Source organism: Lissotriton vulgaris, chromosome 9 (assembly GCF_964263255.1).
Source record: "Lissotriton vulgaris chromosome 9, aLisVul1.2, whole genome shotgun sequence".
NCBI classification, from domain to species: Eukaryota; Metazoa; Chordata; class Amphibia; order Caudata; family Salamandridae; genus Lissotriton; species Lissotriton vulgaris.
In genome coordinates this window covers 695,559,523-695,576,421 of record NC_141697.1, presented here as the reverse complement: position 1 = coordinate 695,576,421, position 16,899 = coordinate 695,559,523, and the positions used below count along the sequence as shown (strand labels likewise).

At 49.1% G+C, this 16,899-nt stretch overlaps 1 protein-coding gene across 1 annotated transcript in view; it reads left to right on the top strand.

Moving 5' to 3' along the window:
• LOC147692124 (mucin-12-like) overlaps nt 1-16,899 on the top strand; it is a 587,862-nt gene that overhangs the window by 347,640 nt on the left and 223,323 nt on the right. The window contains exon 8 of the mRNA XM_086936740.1: nt 3,356-3,471. Coding sequence (XP_086792866.1) covers nt 3,356-3,471 — 116 coding nt within the window. The remainder of the gene's footprint in view (nt 1-3,355; nt 3,472-16,899) is intronic.

Genomic DNA, 16,899 nt, shown 5'->3' with positions numbered 1-16,899 from the left:
GGGGTGCCCATGGCGCCAGAGAAGACGTACGGTCCCAGGCGGTGCTGTCCTGGCTTGGTATAGAGCTCGACTCCGGGTCATGGCAGCACGCCTGCCAGAGGAGGAGGGGGCGTCAATGTTGGCATGGGGGAGACAGCTCTGCCCATCGGATGTTCGATGTCGTGTGCGCTGCGTGAGCCATTCAGTTCTGTTGGCAGTGAGGGTTTTTTCCTGGCGGACAGGCTCTGGTCGGTGACGCACTATCTGGTTGACTTCTTTCTGGTGGGACGGCCGGGTTCGACGGACTGCCAGCGGCAGCTGGTCTGTTTTACGGGCCTCGTGGGTAGCCTGGGCGTGCCCCTGGCGCCAGAGAAGACGTACGGTCCCAGACGGTGCTGTCCATGCTTGGTATAGAGCTCGACTCTGGGCCATGGAAGCTCGCCTGCCAGAGGGGGCTGCAATATTGGCATGGGGGGCGACAGCACTGCCCATGGGATGTTCGATTTCGTGTGCGCTGTGTGAGACATTTAGTTTTTTTTGCAGTGGGCTTTTTCCTGGAGGACAGGCTCTGGGTTGGTGCCGCACTATCTGTATGACTTCTTTCTGGTGGGACGGCCGGGTTTCGACAGACTGCCAGCGGAGCTGGACGGTTTTACGGGCCTTGTGGTTTACCTGGGGGTGCCCCGGGTGCCAGAGAGGAAGCACGGTCCCAGTTTGGTGCGGTCATTCCTTGGTAGAGAGCTCGACTCCGTGGCATGGAAGCACGCCTGCCGGAGGACAAGAGTATGGCATTGTCGTCGTTTGGGTCTGACGCTGTCCGGTTTGACACTGCCGCATCATTGACTACGGTTGTCGGCGGGGAATAGGGTGATTTGTTGGGACAGGCGTTCTTGGGGCATTTCCATGGTGTGCCTATGACCGGACAGGGGAGGAGTTGCGGCGGTAGAGAGCAGAGAGGCAGGGGACCGGTGGCTTCAGCAGGAGCAGGTGGGGCGGTTCAGGTTGAATTTGATGGACGGGGTTTTTTTCGGGGTGACGATTCGCCGTCGGCGGGGGAATGATGGACGGAGCTGTTGGAAGGTTGGGCGGGGGGTTTGGTCGAGGAGGAGGTGACAGAGTGTATGCGTCAGGGGTGTTGGGGGTCCTGCGGCACGCACTATGGTGTATGGGTGAGGACCTGAAGTTGTTACGGAGGCATTCTTTCGGAGTGGGGCGGCAACGGAGGCTATGCGTCAGGGTTAGGGAAGGCTCGGGCCCTGGAGGTCGGACTGTTAGCGGGTGTCTGTCAGGCAGCGGGGGCAGGGAAGTGACACTATGACATGAAGGAAACATTTCTCGCCTCTCTCAGGTGTGTCTTTTCAGGTGCAGGGGCGGAGCCAACTGCGGAGGCGCTGGAGAGCTATATTGGTGAGCACTCATTTATAAGCAAGCAGAAAGGGGGACTGGGTCAAGCGCCGGAATCAGAAGTTGGAATTGGATGGCAGGTTGTTTCATGGTCAGTAGCAAGGAAGAGGGGCAGGCGCTGGCGTGCGTTATTGCTGGCTTTGTGTGAAGGGGTAAAGGGGAGAGTGTGCCAGACGTGGCCTTGGTAACATGCAAAGGGTTAGCGTTGGTTAAACAAGTAAAGAGGGACCTGTTAGCAATTCGGCGCAGGTAGGCGGGGGTCTTGTCAATTGGTTGGATTTTAGGTCACAGGCGGTTTGGGAGGGGGGTTGAGAGGCCAGCGGCCATATATAGGGAAATGAAGGCTTTTGAGGAGAAAGAAGGTTTTGAAAGGATGGAGCGCCCGGAGATTAGGTACGGGGTAGTCGATTTTCAGGGAGGAGGGGTACACCTGGCAGTACGGAATGGAGTTGTATGTGGTACACTTGAAGGAGGCTTTGGATCAGGCCATTGGTGGGCGCAGATACCCGAAAGGGCAGGAATGCTAGTGGGGGGTCGAAAGCCGTTAGCACGTCTTTCGAGTAGCGGTTCTTCCTAATATATGGGGGAAGTGTAGGAGATCTGTTTTGGATTATCGGGGGGTAGGTCAAGCACAATAAAGTATTTAGCCATTTCGAGAGGCAAATTGACGTTTTTGCTAATTGTTTACTGTTTGTGGATTGGGGGAACCAGTTAGGGGAGGGGGTGGGGGGTTTGTAGGAAATTACATATTTAGTGAGGCCTAGTTTTGTACAGCGCAGGCCAAGGGTTTTCATTGTGTAAGGTACACCTGCTGCCAATAAAGCGGCCTTTATTACACCTAAATTCTGGTCGGTGCTGTTGTCTCCCCCCCCTCCCCCGTTGGGCTCCAATGTAGTAATGCCAGGTTTCCCCGAGTTCTGAGCAGTAAACTCGAAATATTATGCCTGTACACCGGAGGTTTTACCTTAAGAAATGTGTGTCATTCTTGGCAGTCACACTAGTGTACGGGAAAGTTGTGATGTAGTTCATAGGTGCCATTTAACTTTACATGCCATGGCTCTATTGCACAGAGCCACAAAAACAGCAGCGTCAGCCCCCAAGAAATGCTGTTGACCACAGAAAAAGAGGCACCATCTCACACGTTTGTTCTATTCAAAATGCTAGAGAAATATTTTCAGATGTGCATGCATACTGGTCATAAGGGAAACGGTTTACACGACTCATAGGAATTGAGCCTCATTGCTGTTTTGTCTCATTATGTAACATCTTTTTTTATCAAATGCTTCTTGCCCTGCATATGTGTAGAGGCAGCAGTGAGCAATCCATTGAGTACTGGCCACTTCTGACAAATGTGTGGATTCTTTGGATCAGGGGCAGCAGTGAAGAGTCTGTCAGGGAGCAAGGCATGCTCATGTGGCAGAGGGGCGCATTTCATGTTCTCCTTGTCAGACAGGGGGACAGGCAGATGCCAGACTGCACTTTGACCAGAGCCCCACCCTGACCCACACTTCATATTACTGGATAGAATGTCTGGTTGGTAAACTCATGCCCCTGTTCCTGCACATGGTGGCCCTAGTTGTGGGATCATAAGGGCACTTGATCCAAGAGAGTAGTATCTCACCAGAGGATATCGCACGGCGTGACCAGTAATCGGACCCATGGAAGGTTTTCGTTCAAACTCATTTGGAAAGCTCTACAGGAACCTAAGACAGTAGGGAGACGGGGTGGCTTCTACATAGGTGTAAAGAGCACTTGTTCGCGTGTGCTGTACTGCTATTATTCTACAGTAACCCAGTTGTTGTTCTCTACAACTAAGAAGCTTCCCAAAAACGTTGTATTTGCCATAATAACATCAGAGAATATCTGAATTCGAAAATAGGTTTGGCACATCATCATTGCTTTCAATATCACACCTAAAAGTATTTCTAAATGGTGGGCACTCTAACATGAAAAACATATCCTACTTTTACAGAAACGATAGACGCACGCATTAACGTGGTGGTAAAGATCAATGAAGACTTCAATGCCAACCTGCTCAACAAAAACAGCGAGGATTACAGGATCTTTGTCCGAAACTTCAAGACTGTGGTAAGAATGGAATAATTTTGTACATGAAATGTGCTCATTTCTTGGTGTGGGAAATTAGGTTTTTGATTGAGGGGATGAAGGCCCTTCTCGAGCAACAACCACAATTCCTGTAAGGGGTAAACTACAAAGGTCACTAAATTAACCTGTGCTGAACCCTTTGATAGCTTGGAGTGAAATAAATTAGGTTTAACTGAGAGGCAATTTGTAAAGTATTAATCCAGCACACAAGTAGTAATAACGTGAAAACACAAAACACAAAAAAAAAAACCAATCGAGACAAATATAGTACAGTCTAATGAATAAATTGGTACGAGAATAACAAACATCCAATCTGGGCATTATGTCATGCTAGACTGAGGGAAAGTCACAAGTTTAGGCCTACTGTAATAGAGCATGGTCTAGATAAAAGACCAGGTTAGTCCAGCTGAAAAACGTACCTTCTCAAAGTCCTGCATGAACAGTTCAAAGTATCAGGGTAATACACAGAAGTAGCTAAACTGATGCCAGCCAAGGATCCAGGCCCTGAGGAAGCACCTCTTGGGAAACAGGAACTCAATCCTGGCAGAGGCCAGAAATACTCAGGCAGGTCCAGTAGCTGGTCCAGGCACAGCCACTTACATATCCAGGCAGGGCCAGTTGCAGCAGCTAGGCAGGACAGTTGTAGGGAGGCCTTTGGAGCTTGTTGTGCCCCTGTAGCTCAGAGCAGGAGGTTAGCCAACTGGCCCTTGGGGTCACTCAGGTTAGCATTAGATGAAGGAAGCAGGTTGAGTCTTTATCAACAAGTAGGACAAGTTTCAACAGTATAGTCCTCAGGAGGATCAAGGCAAAGTCTCAAGAACAAGGCAGTACTCTGCTAGCAGGAGGACAGTGATCTAGGAAACAAGGCAGGCTTCAAGCAGCAGGTCATTCCTCTGGTAAAAAAGGGCAAAGCTTCTTCTGTAATATCTGAGGTCCCAGAATGTACTGAAGTGTTGGTCTCAGGGTCCAATATTTGTACCTGGTGCCATCCTTTGAAGTGGGAGAATCTTCTAAACTACCCCCACATCTGATTCCATAAATATTCTTCCTGCCCCTGCCCAGGCTCCAAGTGGCCTAGGGTGACAATTGGGTGGTGTCAAGTTCTTTTGTGAGTGTGCTGGAGGCATCATTTTGAATTATAAGTAAAGCAAGGAAAAGCTCTGCCCCATCTCTCCTGGCAGGATGGCCCATCCTGTCACTACCTATTCCCCCTTTGTTGTACTGTCTGGAAGGAATACACAAAAGCCAACTGCCAACTGTTCACAGTCATGTGACTAAGGACACATGCTACAAGCACCGAATGGTTAGGACAAGAAAATGCCATTTCTACCAGTGGCATTTACAGAATTGTGTCTTAAAATCCAACTTAACCATTAAAGAGGATTTTAAATTACAATTCTTTTAAGACCTAACATGATATTTATACCTGTTCACAATCACAAGTTAGCACTTATTAAATGTATTAAGGTAACCTGATGTATTTCCATGGGAGAGATAGGCCTCTGAGTAATGAAAAACTAATTTGAGAGTTTTTCACTACTAAGACATTGAAAACCTGGGATCCTCAACGGGCTACTAATGGTGGACTGCCTTGTGAAGGTACCTCATTTCCTTAGGAACATGTCATGCAAATGAGGTTTTACTTCCTCTATACAGATGGTTCTTACCACCAATTAGGAATCACTGAGTCACATTCAAAGGCAATACACCTCCAAAACATAGACCAGAAGTATACTAATGTGCTTTTCTTGTGGTGGGCATCAGAGAATATCTTTGAGATTTTCCAGGGTACTGAGATTTCTTGGGGGAGTAGATCTCATTTGCAAATGGCTGTTAGGCAGCTGAGGAGTAAATAGACAGGGGGAAGTGCAAAAGAGTACTCAAACTTCTGTCATCACGCCTAGATTCAGAGTAATTGCTAGACAGACACCTCTCTGCTCAGGAGTTTCTGCCCGAGAACAGATCTATCGCACCCTAAGAAGGGCAGTGGATTTTATCTCATAAAATAATTATCTTGTGTCCATATTCAGGAAATGTATTGTGATCTGATAAACAGGCAGGAGGGGGAATTATATTACAATATTGTGCTTCTTCACCTTAATGATTTCCCTCTCAAATGATTTGTGGTGTTAATTTTCGGATGGACAAATTGAATGGAAATCTTTTTTATTGACAGTATAAATTCCATCATGTCTTCACACTCTCAAAAGGAGTAGAGCAAAACAGATTTAGGATGTTTCTCTGTATTTTAAGTAGATGCCATGGGGTGTTATGTTGAATTTGTAGAATGCCAATTAGCACCAACATGTCCTCCAGGACATAGAAACCAAGGAAGGTGTAGACAAGTTGGCATAAAGAAACACAAATCAGAAGGGGGAGACTAAATAGAGCTCAATAGCAGTTTTGTTTGAATCATATTTATCAGGATTATTGCAATTATGTAGCTACATAGAGCATTGGAAATATGTAGATACATAGAGCATTGCAAATAAAAAGCTCACTTAATAATGTAAGGGAAGAGTGATACAACAGAAATACCATTCAACGCTCTATCATGCAGAAGCTGCCCCCACCTCCCAGAAGAAACTGTCTCAGGAATCTTGCTGCCAAAACATAAAACTACTCTACCAATCCTCTGGATCTTTGTCCATTCTACAGATTCATGAGTGTGTGAATGCAGTCTGAAGGAATTGTTGTCAGTTTCTTCAGCTACTTGAATGGTCATGAGCCATGGCCAAAAGCAATTGACTCCTTTATCAAATCCTTAGAGTTCTTTTTCTTTTTCCAGGGTAGGCCATAGTGGTATTGTTTAGAATATTGCAACCAATATATTGTCTGACAGAAATCTCATGCCCTAAATATCCAATGCAAAAGGTTCACCTCAGTTGATTTTATAATATAAAATCTTCACCCAACGTGGTGGTACTTTTGAGGACATTATTTAGGACATAATATTTCTGACACACAATATTTCTGCTAACAATATTCTGACTTACTACACATCAGGGTATGAGAACCCCTCTGCATTGAGAACCTCTGGTTTTAGTTGACACTTGGATCACAGCTTTTTTTGGGCCCCAGAGTCTCCCAGGATATTTCCTGTTCCCAATCTATCAATCAATCAAACATTTATAGAGCGCGCTACTCACCCGTGAGGGTCTCAAGACGCTGGAGGGGTGGTGGAGTCTGAGCGGAGAGTGCGGAGTCCGAGCAGAGCAGATCCAGGAGCTCGGTGTCGGCAAGAGCTGTGGTGTTGCGGAACAACAGCGGCTTGTTTTTAACTGATTTTGACCCGGCTCGGCTCGGAGGCTTGGGCGGAGTGTGAGTGGAGAGTGCGGAGTCCAAGCAGAGCCAGGAGCACGGAGCCTGGAGTCGGCGGAGGTTTGGAGGACAGTGGGAGGCCAGTTACAGCCGTGGTTTGCCGTGGTTTGCTGTGGTCCGCCCCAACGCGCCTGCCGCACCGCTGCACTGTTGCATCGGGGGCCCCTTCAGGCGAGAGCGGCAAGGGAAGAAAGGGGAGAGAAGCAGGTTATTTAATCACTGCTATTTAATAAAGTGGTGCCGCTCATTTGCATTTTCACCTTGCTGCTGACACGGAGGTCTTATCGAGCCCAGGAGGGTTTCAAGTACTGTTTGCTTTGGGCGACGTGGTCTGGCCACTGGTGGGAGCTAGTCCGCAGTCGGCGGATTCCTGAACGCTCCCAGTGGTTCTCGAGACCCAAACGTCAGGGCGCATTACCGGGGGACCGCGAGGCCCAGCATTCAACACAGCCCACAGCTGGTGCCTCTTCCCCCGGCGGACACGCCCCCACGCCCCTGACCTTCATTAACCTTTCGCGATACCCGCTCCGCGGGTGCCACTCATTTGCATTTTCACCTTGCTGCTGACACGGAGGTCTTATCGAGCCCAGGAGGGTTTCAAGTACTGTTTGCTTTGGGCGACGTGGTCTGGCCACTGGTGGGAGCTAGTCCGCAGCCGGCGGATTCCTGAACGCTCCCAGTGGTTCTCGAGACCCAAACGTCAGGGCGCATTACCGGGGGACTGTGAGGCCCAGCATTCAACACAGCCCACAGCTGGTGCGTCTTCCCCCGGTGGACACACCCCCATGCCTCTGAGCACATAATTGACCTGGTTATCCCGCGGCGCGGGACGAAGCACGGGGCGAAGCCCGGGCAAAGGGCGGGCCATCTAAGGCCGTCAAAGGACGTTAAAGGACGGGGCGGGCCCAGTCCCTGATATCTCCCATACGGCAATACTGTCCGCCGTATCTGGCGTGAATATAGTGAGAATAACCCAAACACTGCAGAAGATAGCCAATACGGTCTTGGACCACCCAGTTTCTGGAGTTCCACATTACAAGCGCTACCACTTAGTGGCCAATCATGACAACACCAACAGGAAATTCTCGCACTATAACAGTGAATACCACACATGAGACTGCTACTGGAACAATCGATCAATTTTTTAAGAGGGTTACAAACGTTCTAGAAAAGGAAATAGCGGATACAGAGAAGCGTCTCTCATTAGATTTATTAACTGGGAAACGCTCCTCTTTGGGGGCACTAACTCAAGTTACCTCCCCCGATAGGATACATCTAGATCTGGCCCAGGATACTATCCCCCCAACAGTGATAAGCTTGGAGGATGACGATATTTCTAATTCCTCTACCCATGCGTCCCTTATAAACTCTCCCTCATCCTCTTCAACCATATCTGGTCTAACAAACTCCCCTAAACTATTTTCAGTTTCCCCACCAATCATAGATCAGAAACGTAAACAATCAAAAAAAAAGGAAAAGAAGGGGGTCCCCATCTGCGACATGCCAAACAAAAATTCAAAAAATTAGTGATTCTGTTTCTCAATCCATAAGACCTATAGAGCTGACAGGACCCTCCCTTTCCGTGGAGATAAGCAATCCCCCTGTAACCCCCAATTTTTCTGGACTTTCTAATGCCCCTCCTTCAGAAGGCGATCTCATCAACAAATTGGAGGTTATGATGAAATCCCTCTTACTCCCTTTGTTAGAGAGAACCCGAATGATAAGTGCACACCTAGATAGGTTGGGTAGCCAAATAGAAGGGAACACTACAGCTCTGCTAGCCCTCCAAAATAGCCATGCTAAGAACTCTAGTGGCAATCATATAACGCCCACCAGCCTTCAAACCAAAGAGTCCTCGATTACCACAATCCCTTTAACAGCACCCAGTATACAGGGGAAAAGAGCCTTATTCAAAACGAATAAACCATCAACGAGTAAGGAAAACCTGTCCCCAGCAGTTAACACCAGGGGGGGAAAACTGGAAGTAGCTCAGGCCAGCGATAAAAGGGAAGGTAACAAGAAAGGACCCACGAAAAATCCCCCATTAGCCAAAACCCCAAAACCAGTAGCTAAAGAGAGGGGCAACGATAAAGGGGGGTCACTACCTAAACACCGACCAATAGAAACAAAAAGAACAGTAGATCTTCCACCACAATCGGCCCCATACACAATTATTATGGCAGGCGTACCAGAGCTTGAAAGAGGGGCCAGAGAAGACCACTATGGCCTAAAAAATAAAACAATCCACTGGCTGGAACAGAACAGACCACTTCCTGCCCATGTCAGTGGAGAAATTCTATCTGTGAGGCGCGCGTCTTGGGTGGGATCAAGACCTAAAGATAGAGCTGGGGATGTGATAATCATAAATTTTCAAGATCACAGAGTGGTAAGGTGTATTGGAGACTGGTATGAAACAAGAGGGGGGGATACTATCTCCACCCACTATGTCAGTTTCTTCTACCCAAGAGACCCAAACTCCTATCCAAAATAACAGGGTACAAAACATTCTTCTCCTCAGCCATAGCCGTTCAGCACGGCAGAGCCAAAGGGGGACTGATGATCTACCTAGCTAACACTGTATCGGGCTTAGAGGTCACTCCTCTTGCACTAGAACCAAACTATCAGGCATTAAAATTGACATTTGAGAAGAAAAAGGTCATTATCATGGTAAATTTCTATGACAACCTAACAGAAGCCAATAGACTGCATATATTAGGGGCCCTCCGGAAGAACCTTGTAACCTGGACAAAACAAAATAAAACCCACGATCCTCCAAGCATTATATGGGGGAGTGATTTCAATCAACACCCCTGCTATAGAAACAGTACTAACCTTTGTGGGGTGGTAGATGAAGAAGATGGCCAAATAACCCATTTTAACCACTCAGAAACGGGAAACTATTTGAACGAAACAATGTCTGAATTGGGTCTCCTAATACTAAATATGTCAAAACCCCCTAATGGGCAGCTGGACCCTACTTACCTGGGCAGGGGATGTGAGTCAACGATTGACTACGTATTGGCCACAGCCACATTAAGAAGCAAGGTTGGCAATTTTAGAATCCTTATAAACACCCCAAGCGACCATGCTGCTCTGACCATAGACTTGTTTTTGGACCAAGGTTTACTTCCACCCTCACTCGTAAACTCCATCCTTGCACAACATAACATATATCTTACTAAAATAAATGGTTACGCCCTGGGGGGGTAAGATAGACGCTGAAGAACTAACAAAAAAGGTGGTGTGTACAACTTACGAGGCGCTAGTAAAATGCTTAGATGTTAACACGGGGGAGCAGGAGGTTCTGGATAACTTTGGGGAAATCCTAGACAAGGTAAAACAGCTGCTAACAAAAAAGTGTAAAGGAAATGGGGGGGTGAAAAGGGGGTGGTTTGACCACAATTGCACCAAAGCACACAAAAATTTAAAGCGAGCACTGTCAAAAGTCCCCAGAGACCAGGATGAGATCAGGAGGCTAAGAAGAACCTACACTTTAGCATGTAGGAAAAGGAAACAGGAGCTCAAACAAGCACTATGGGACCAACTACATGAGAGTTCCCTGTCCAGAAATAGTGATATCTTTTGGAAACTGGTCAAAGCCCCATTCCTGTCAGATAATAATAACCAGCCATCAGTAGAGGTGGCAATTGACGGGTCGGCATGGGTCAATCACTTTTCAAACATCTTTGCTAAATCACCAGAAATCGACCCAACAGAAGAGAATTCTGGGAATGTTCAGCTCAATTCCTTCCCAATTCCAATAGAAATTGCCTTAACTGAAGTCATCAGTGCAGTGAAATCTAGCAAAAGTGGGAAAGCCCCGGGTCCGGATGGTGTACCAGTGGACTTTTTTAAGTTCAGTTTAGAACTCTGGGCCCCTATACTAAAAAGGGTCTTTGACGCCGTAATGAAGTGCGGTCTAATTAAATACTGGATGCAATCTATTATGGTTCCCATTTTTAAAAAAGGCAACAGGGAGGACGCTTCTTGCTATCGCCCAATCTCCTTCCTGGAATCTCTGGGGAAGGTACTGGGCAGAGTGGTTCTCCAGCGACTCCAGGAATGGGCGGACGATGGCAAGGTCCTCTCGGACATTCAGTTTGGCTTCAGAGAGGGCTTTGGGACAATCGAGCAGGCCTTAAATTTGTCCTTAATTATAGGGAAATATGCCTCAGCAAAGCGGGGTAGATTATATATGGTCTACGTCGACCTCTCAGCGGCCTTCGATTGTGTCTCTCATTCGAAACTATGGACAATCCTCGCCAAAATGGGTGTAGAACCGGCCCTTGTAACTTTCCTCCGTGAATCATACGCAATGCCTCTGCAAGGGTACGTTTTGGAGCCAGGGGAGAACTTTCGAATTCATTTGGAGTTGAGCGCAGTGTCAGGCAGGGCTGTGTCCTGGCCCCCTTTCTCTTTTCATTATATACAAACGGACTCGAGATAGAGATGTTAGAGGGGGCCCAGGACCTTCCCCGAGTTAGAGAACGCCTTATACCAGCACTCTTATACGCAGATGACGCGGTGATACTTGCGCGTACACCACAGGAACTACAAAAAGCCACAGAACGCTATGCAAGCTTCATGGGTAAACTGGACCTTCGTATCAACAAAAAAAAAACATTTGTTATGGTGGTGTGGCAGGGCAAAAAAAGGGGGAAGAACGTCTATTTGGACAAGGAAAGGCTAGAATCAACAGAGCAGTACCCATATCTTGGTGTAATGATGGACTCGAAGCTAAACTGGAAACCAGCGATAGAGGCCCGAAAACATCAGCTCCTGAGGGCAAACGCGGCCTTAATAAAATTTGCACAGAAGCTGGGCAAAAGGCCACCTGTAGAACTCCTTCGAATTTATAAAGCAAAATGCCTTTCGACATCACTCTACGGAGCTGGCCTTTGGGGCCACAAAAATACCAACTCCCTCCAGGTGGCAGAAAACACCTTTTTGAGATTTCTTTTGGCAGTCCCCAAACGAGTGTCCACCTTCGCAAGCCACACTGAACTGGGGATCCCCCATATCGAGGACCTCGCTAAAATCGAACCACTCCTACTGTGGCGTCGCATTTGGACCTCCACAAAAAATACCTTCACAAAGCAACTGGTGGCAGACTGTATGTCAATGGATCACGTGGGGAAAATTGAGTGGCTGATGTATATAAAACACCTCCTATCTGATCTAGGACTTAGCAAATATTACTCGACGCCAGACCTTATTTCAGAAATGCCCAAGAAGGAACTAAAAACAAAGGCATTGTCCCACGTGGAAGAACTGCGTATATGTACAACCTCGGTTCGTCATTCCATGGCAGTGATGACGACCCTGGAGATGGAACCATACCTGACGTATGTCCAATCACAGTTCGAGCGATTCCTATTGACCAGATTCAGGCTAAATATTTTCCATAGAATAGTAGCCTTCCCCCATAAAAACACTTGGGACGAATGTTTGCCGCCATGTCCATGTGATGAAACTGCAGAACAATCGACAATGCACACTATTTTGTTCTGCAAATATTATATCCCACACCGGAAACTATGGTTAATCCCCGTACTGAGATGATTGGGTTTCAGAAGGTGTCGTCATTTATTTGCAAGAGCGTGAGCACTTTCCTCAAATGCATTTTTAATCATAGAATAAATCTTTAAGTATGTATTCTTGTCTATTTAAGGTAAAACTGATTTTATATACCTCTTAATGATAAATCTGCCCTTATGGCAATAACTCTCACAATAAGTTGTCCCCTAGGATGATGTAATTGGGAGCTCTCTTATTAATTTTACTTCCATGGATAATTTTTATCAATTGTATTTTATGGTTGCAATTCTTTTATGGTTTTTTTATGTACCTTGAAAACCGAATAAAGATTTATTATAGTTATAGTACTGCTTAAAAAGCCAGGTCTTGAGGTGTTTCCTGAAGTTGAGGTCGTCCTGAGTCATTCGTAGGTGAGCGGGGAGGGAGTTCCATGTTTTGGCTGCCAGGTAAGAGAACGATCTTCCTCTGGCGGTGGTTCTGCGAATCCGTGGGACAGTGGCGAGGGCGAGGCTGGCGGATCGGAGCTGGCGGGTGGGAGTGTAGAACATGAGGCGGTTGTTGAAGTATTCGGGGCCCAATGTCATGGAGTGGTTTGTGTGCGTGGGTGAGGAGCCTGAATGTGATCCTCTTGTTGACGGGGAGCCAGTGCAGGTTTCTCAGGTGGGCTGTGGCGAGGGATGTCGAGGATTAGTCGTGCGGAGGCGTTTTGTATGCGTTGTAGTCGTTTCTGAAGTTTGGCAGTGGTCCCTGCGTATAGGGCGTTTCCGTAGTCCAGTCAGCTGGTGACGAGGGCCTGGGTGACAGTCTTTCTGGTTTCGGTGGGGATCCACCAGAAGATCATTCAAGGCATGCGCAGGGTGTTGAAGCATGATGACGAGACGGCGTTGACTTGTTTGGTCGTTGTGAGGGAGGAGTTCAGGATGAATCCCAGGTTGCGTGCGTGGTCTGATGGTGTAGGCGCGAAGCCCAGTGCTGAGGGCCACCAGGAGTCGTCCCAGACGGATGGGGATTCTCCGAGGATGAGGACCTCTGTCTTCTCTGAGTTCAGATTCAGGCAGCTGAGCTTCATCCATTCTGCGACGTCTTTCATTCCCTCCTGTAGGTTGGTTTTGGCTGTGGCTGGGTCTTTGGTGAGGGAGAGTATCAGTTGGGTGTCGTCAGCATAGGATATGATGTTGATGTTGTGTTTGCATGCGATGGCGGCGAGGGGGCTCATGTAGATATTGAAGAGGGTTGAGCTGAGCGAGGAGCCTTGGGGTACGCCGCAGATGATCTCGGTAGCTTCTGAGGGGAAGGGAGGGAGACAGACTCTCTGGGTTCTGTCAGAGAGGAACGAGGTGATCCAGTCCAGGGCCTTTTCTTGGATCCCAGTGTTGAAGAGGCGGTTTATTAGGGTGCGATGGCATACGGTATCGAAGGCTGCTGAGAGGTCCAGGAGGATGAGGGCGGTAGTTTCTCCGTTGTCCATCAGGGTCCTGATGTCGTCGGTGGCCGCGATGAGGGCAGTCTTGGTGCTGTGGTTGGCTCGAAATCTGAACTGGGATGGGTCAAGCGAGTTGTTTGTCTCGAGGAAGGCAGTCAGCTGTTTATTGACAGTCTTCTCGATGACTTTGGCTGGGAAGGGGAGAAGAGAGATGGGGCGGAAGTTCTTGAGGTCTTTGGGGTCCGCTGTGGGTTTTGTCAGCAGGGCGTTGATTTCTGCATGCTTCCAGCTCTCGGGGAATTTGGCTGATGCGAATGAGCTGTTTATGACGTTCCAGAGATGGGGTGCGATGATGGTGTCGGCTTTGTTGAAGATATGATGGGGGCAAGGGTCTGAGGGGGAGCCGGAGTGGATGGAGTTCATGACGTTGGTAGTGTCTTCAGTGCTGATGGGGGTCCAGGCGCTGAGGGTGGTGGTGGGGGTTGCTGGTTCGGTGAGTGGAGGCGGAGTCTGGGGTCCGAAGCTGTCATGTATATTTGCGATCTTTCGGCGGAAGAACATGGCGAGGGTGTTGCAGAATTCTTGTGACGGGGTGATGTCGTTGTTGCTGGCGCTGGGGTTGGAGAGCTCTTTGACGATGTTGAAGAGTTCCTTGCTGTTGTTGTTGTTGTTGTCTAGTCGCTCTTTGTATGATGTCCTTTTGGTGGTGCGGATCAGCTGGTGGTGTTCGCGGGTGGCGATCTTGAGGGCTGTCATGTTTTCTGTGGTTCACTCGTGGCGCAAGGTTTTTTTGAGGGATATGCAGGATTTCTTAGTTTCTTTGAGGGCGTCTGTGAACCATGACGTTTTTCTGTTTCTGGTCCTGCTAGGGGGGTTCTTCAGTGGTGCGAGGTCATCAGCGCAGTTGGTGATCCACTGTGCGAGGTTGTGGGCTGCGTCTTTGGTGTCGGCGGTGTCAGCTGGTGGGTTCTGGATCAGCGGTGAGTGGAGCTGGTCTGTGGTGATTTTGTTCCAGCATCTGCGGGGGGTTGTTGCGTGCGGTGGTGGGCCGTGTTCTTTTCGAAGGTGAAGTGGATGCATCTGTGGTCGGTCCAGTGTAGTTCGGCGGAGTGGCTGAAGGATACGTGGTTGCTGGTGGAGAAGATGGGGTTGAGCGTGTGGCCAGCGATGTGGGTGGGGGTGTTCACCAGTTGTTTGAGTCCGAGGTTGTCGAGCAGGGTGGTGGTGTTGTTGTCGCTGTTTTTTTCCAGGTGGAAGTTCAGGTCTCCAAGGAGGATGTATTCTGGTGAGGCTAGGGCATGCGGGCTGATGAGGTCGGCGATGGTGTCACTGAATTGTGGGCGTGGTCCCGGGGGTCTGTAGATGAGCGTTCCTCTAAGAGTGGTCTTGGGGTCGGGGTGAATCTGGAAGTGTAGGTGTTCGGCGGCGGAGAGTGTGTCTTCGGTGGTAGTCGTGATGTTGATGGTTTTCCTGTAGACAATGGCAATTCCTCCTACTGTTTGGGCACACAGTCCTTCTGGGCGATCTTATAGCCGTCCGGGATGGCTATGGCGATGTCGGGGGCCGAGGAGGCGTTCATCCATGTTTCCGTGAGGAAGGCGGCATCTGGTGCTGTTGTGTCGATGAGGTCCCATAGTTCGACGGCGTGCCTGTGGACGGAGCGGGTGTTGAGGAGGATGCACTTGAGGTGGTGGTTGTTCTTGCGTGGTCTGGTGAAAGGTCTGCAGGCTCAGAGGCAGGTGTATTTGCAGGCTTGACAGGTGAAGGGTCCGTGGGTTCGCTTCGGGGTGGCTCGGTGGCAGGCGGGTGTTCGTCCAGTGTTGAGTGCGTTGAGGGCGGCAGAGTCGTATCTCAGTCGGGTGCTCTAGGTGCGGTGGGGGCCAGGGGTTCTGGCGCGGGCGAGGTCCAGGTGCGGACGGGCGCAGACAGGCTTGCTTTTTTGCGCGCCAGCTGCGCGCGGACTCCATATGAGGGGAGAGGGAGGGAGGAGCAGCTGGGATGCGGGAGCGGGGCGGCCAATGGATAGTGAGGGGGCGGGCCACAGGGGACGAAGGGCGGCGGGAAAAGATGGCACAGAAGGCAAGAGGGGACGGTAGAGAGGCGGGCACAGCGGGCAAAATATAAGGGCTACAATGGGGCGGGAGGGAAAGAGCCAGAACAGTCAGACAGGGAAAAAATACAGTTAAGGGGTGAACAGACCCGTCTGCCTGCAGGGAGGCAGCAGACAACACGGAGCAGGGAGAGGCAGCAGCGGCACAGGGTGGCAGAGGGAGCGACCTGACTGGTCACAGGGTCAAGGGTCGCTCCTCTTACCAACACGCGGCCTCCATATGAGGAGAGAGGGAGGGAGGAGCAGCTGAGAGGCGAAAGCGGGGCGGCCAATGGGTAGCGAGGGGGCGGGGACGCAAGCGGCGGGAAAAGGTGGCACAGAAGGCAAGAGGGGGCAGGGGGGGAGAGACGGGCACAGCGGGCAAAAAACAAGGGCTACAATGGAGCGGGAGGGAAAGAGCCAGAACAGTCAGACAGGGAAAAAATACAGTAAACGAGCGAACAGACCCGTCTGCCTGCAGGGAGGCAGCAGACAACACGGAGCAGGGAGAGGCAGCAGCGGCGAGCGACCTGCCTGGTCACAGGGTCAAGGGTCGCTCCCAGACCCCCCCATGACTATCTAATGGCAAATGATGAACCTTGTGGGCTCCTAGCCTTATTTCACCGATTGGCCTTTTCAAGAAATGGAGCACAAGTTCACCGAATATTGTCTATTAAAGAGATTCGTGGAATACTTAAAAAATATACATACAGCGTGCTTCGGTTATCAACCATTGAAGTATTATTTTCTTAGTTCGTGCTATTGGCTGTTCGAGGCAACATGCCACCTAGTATGAAGTGCTTGCATTGCATTTCATGACAGATTACTTCACATCTATAATCTACAATCAGAAAGGAGTACAGTATGCCTTTCCTGTCTGGCAGATGTACCGTTATTAATTCTGCAAAATATATCTACAGTGAGATTTCAGTCTCCCTGACCCCCAAGAGGTGTATTTCTCTTTCACCTCATGTATTGGCTGTTTCATGCATTCACTGCCGTAAAAACCTTGTTTTGGAATTTTTCATTGCAGGAACCC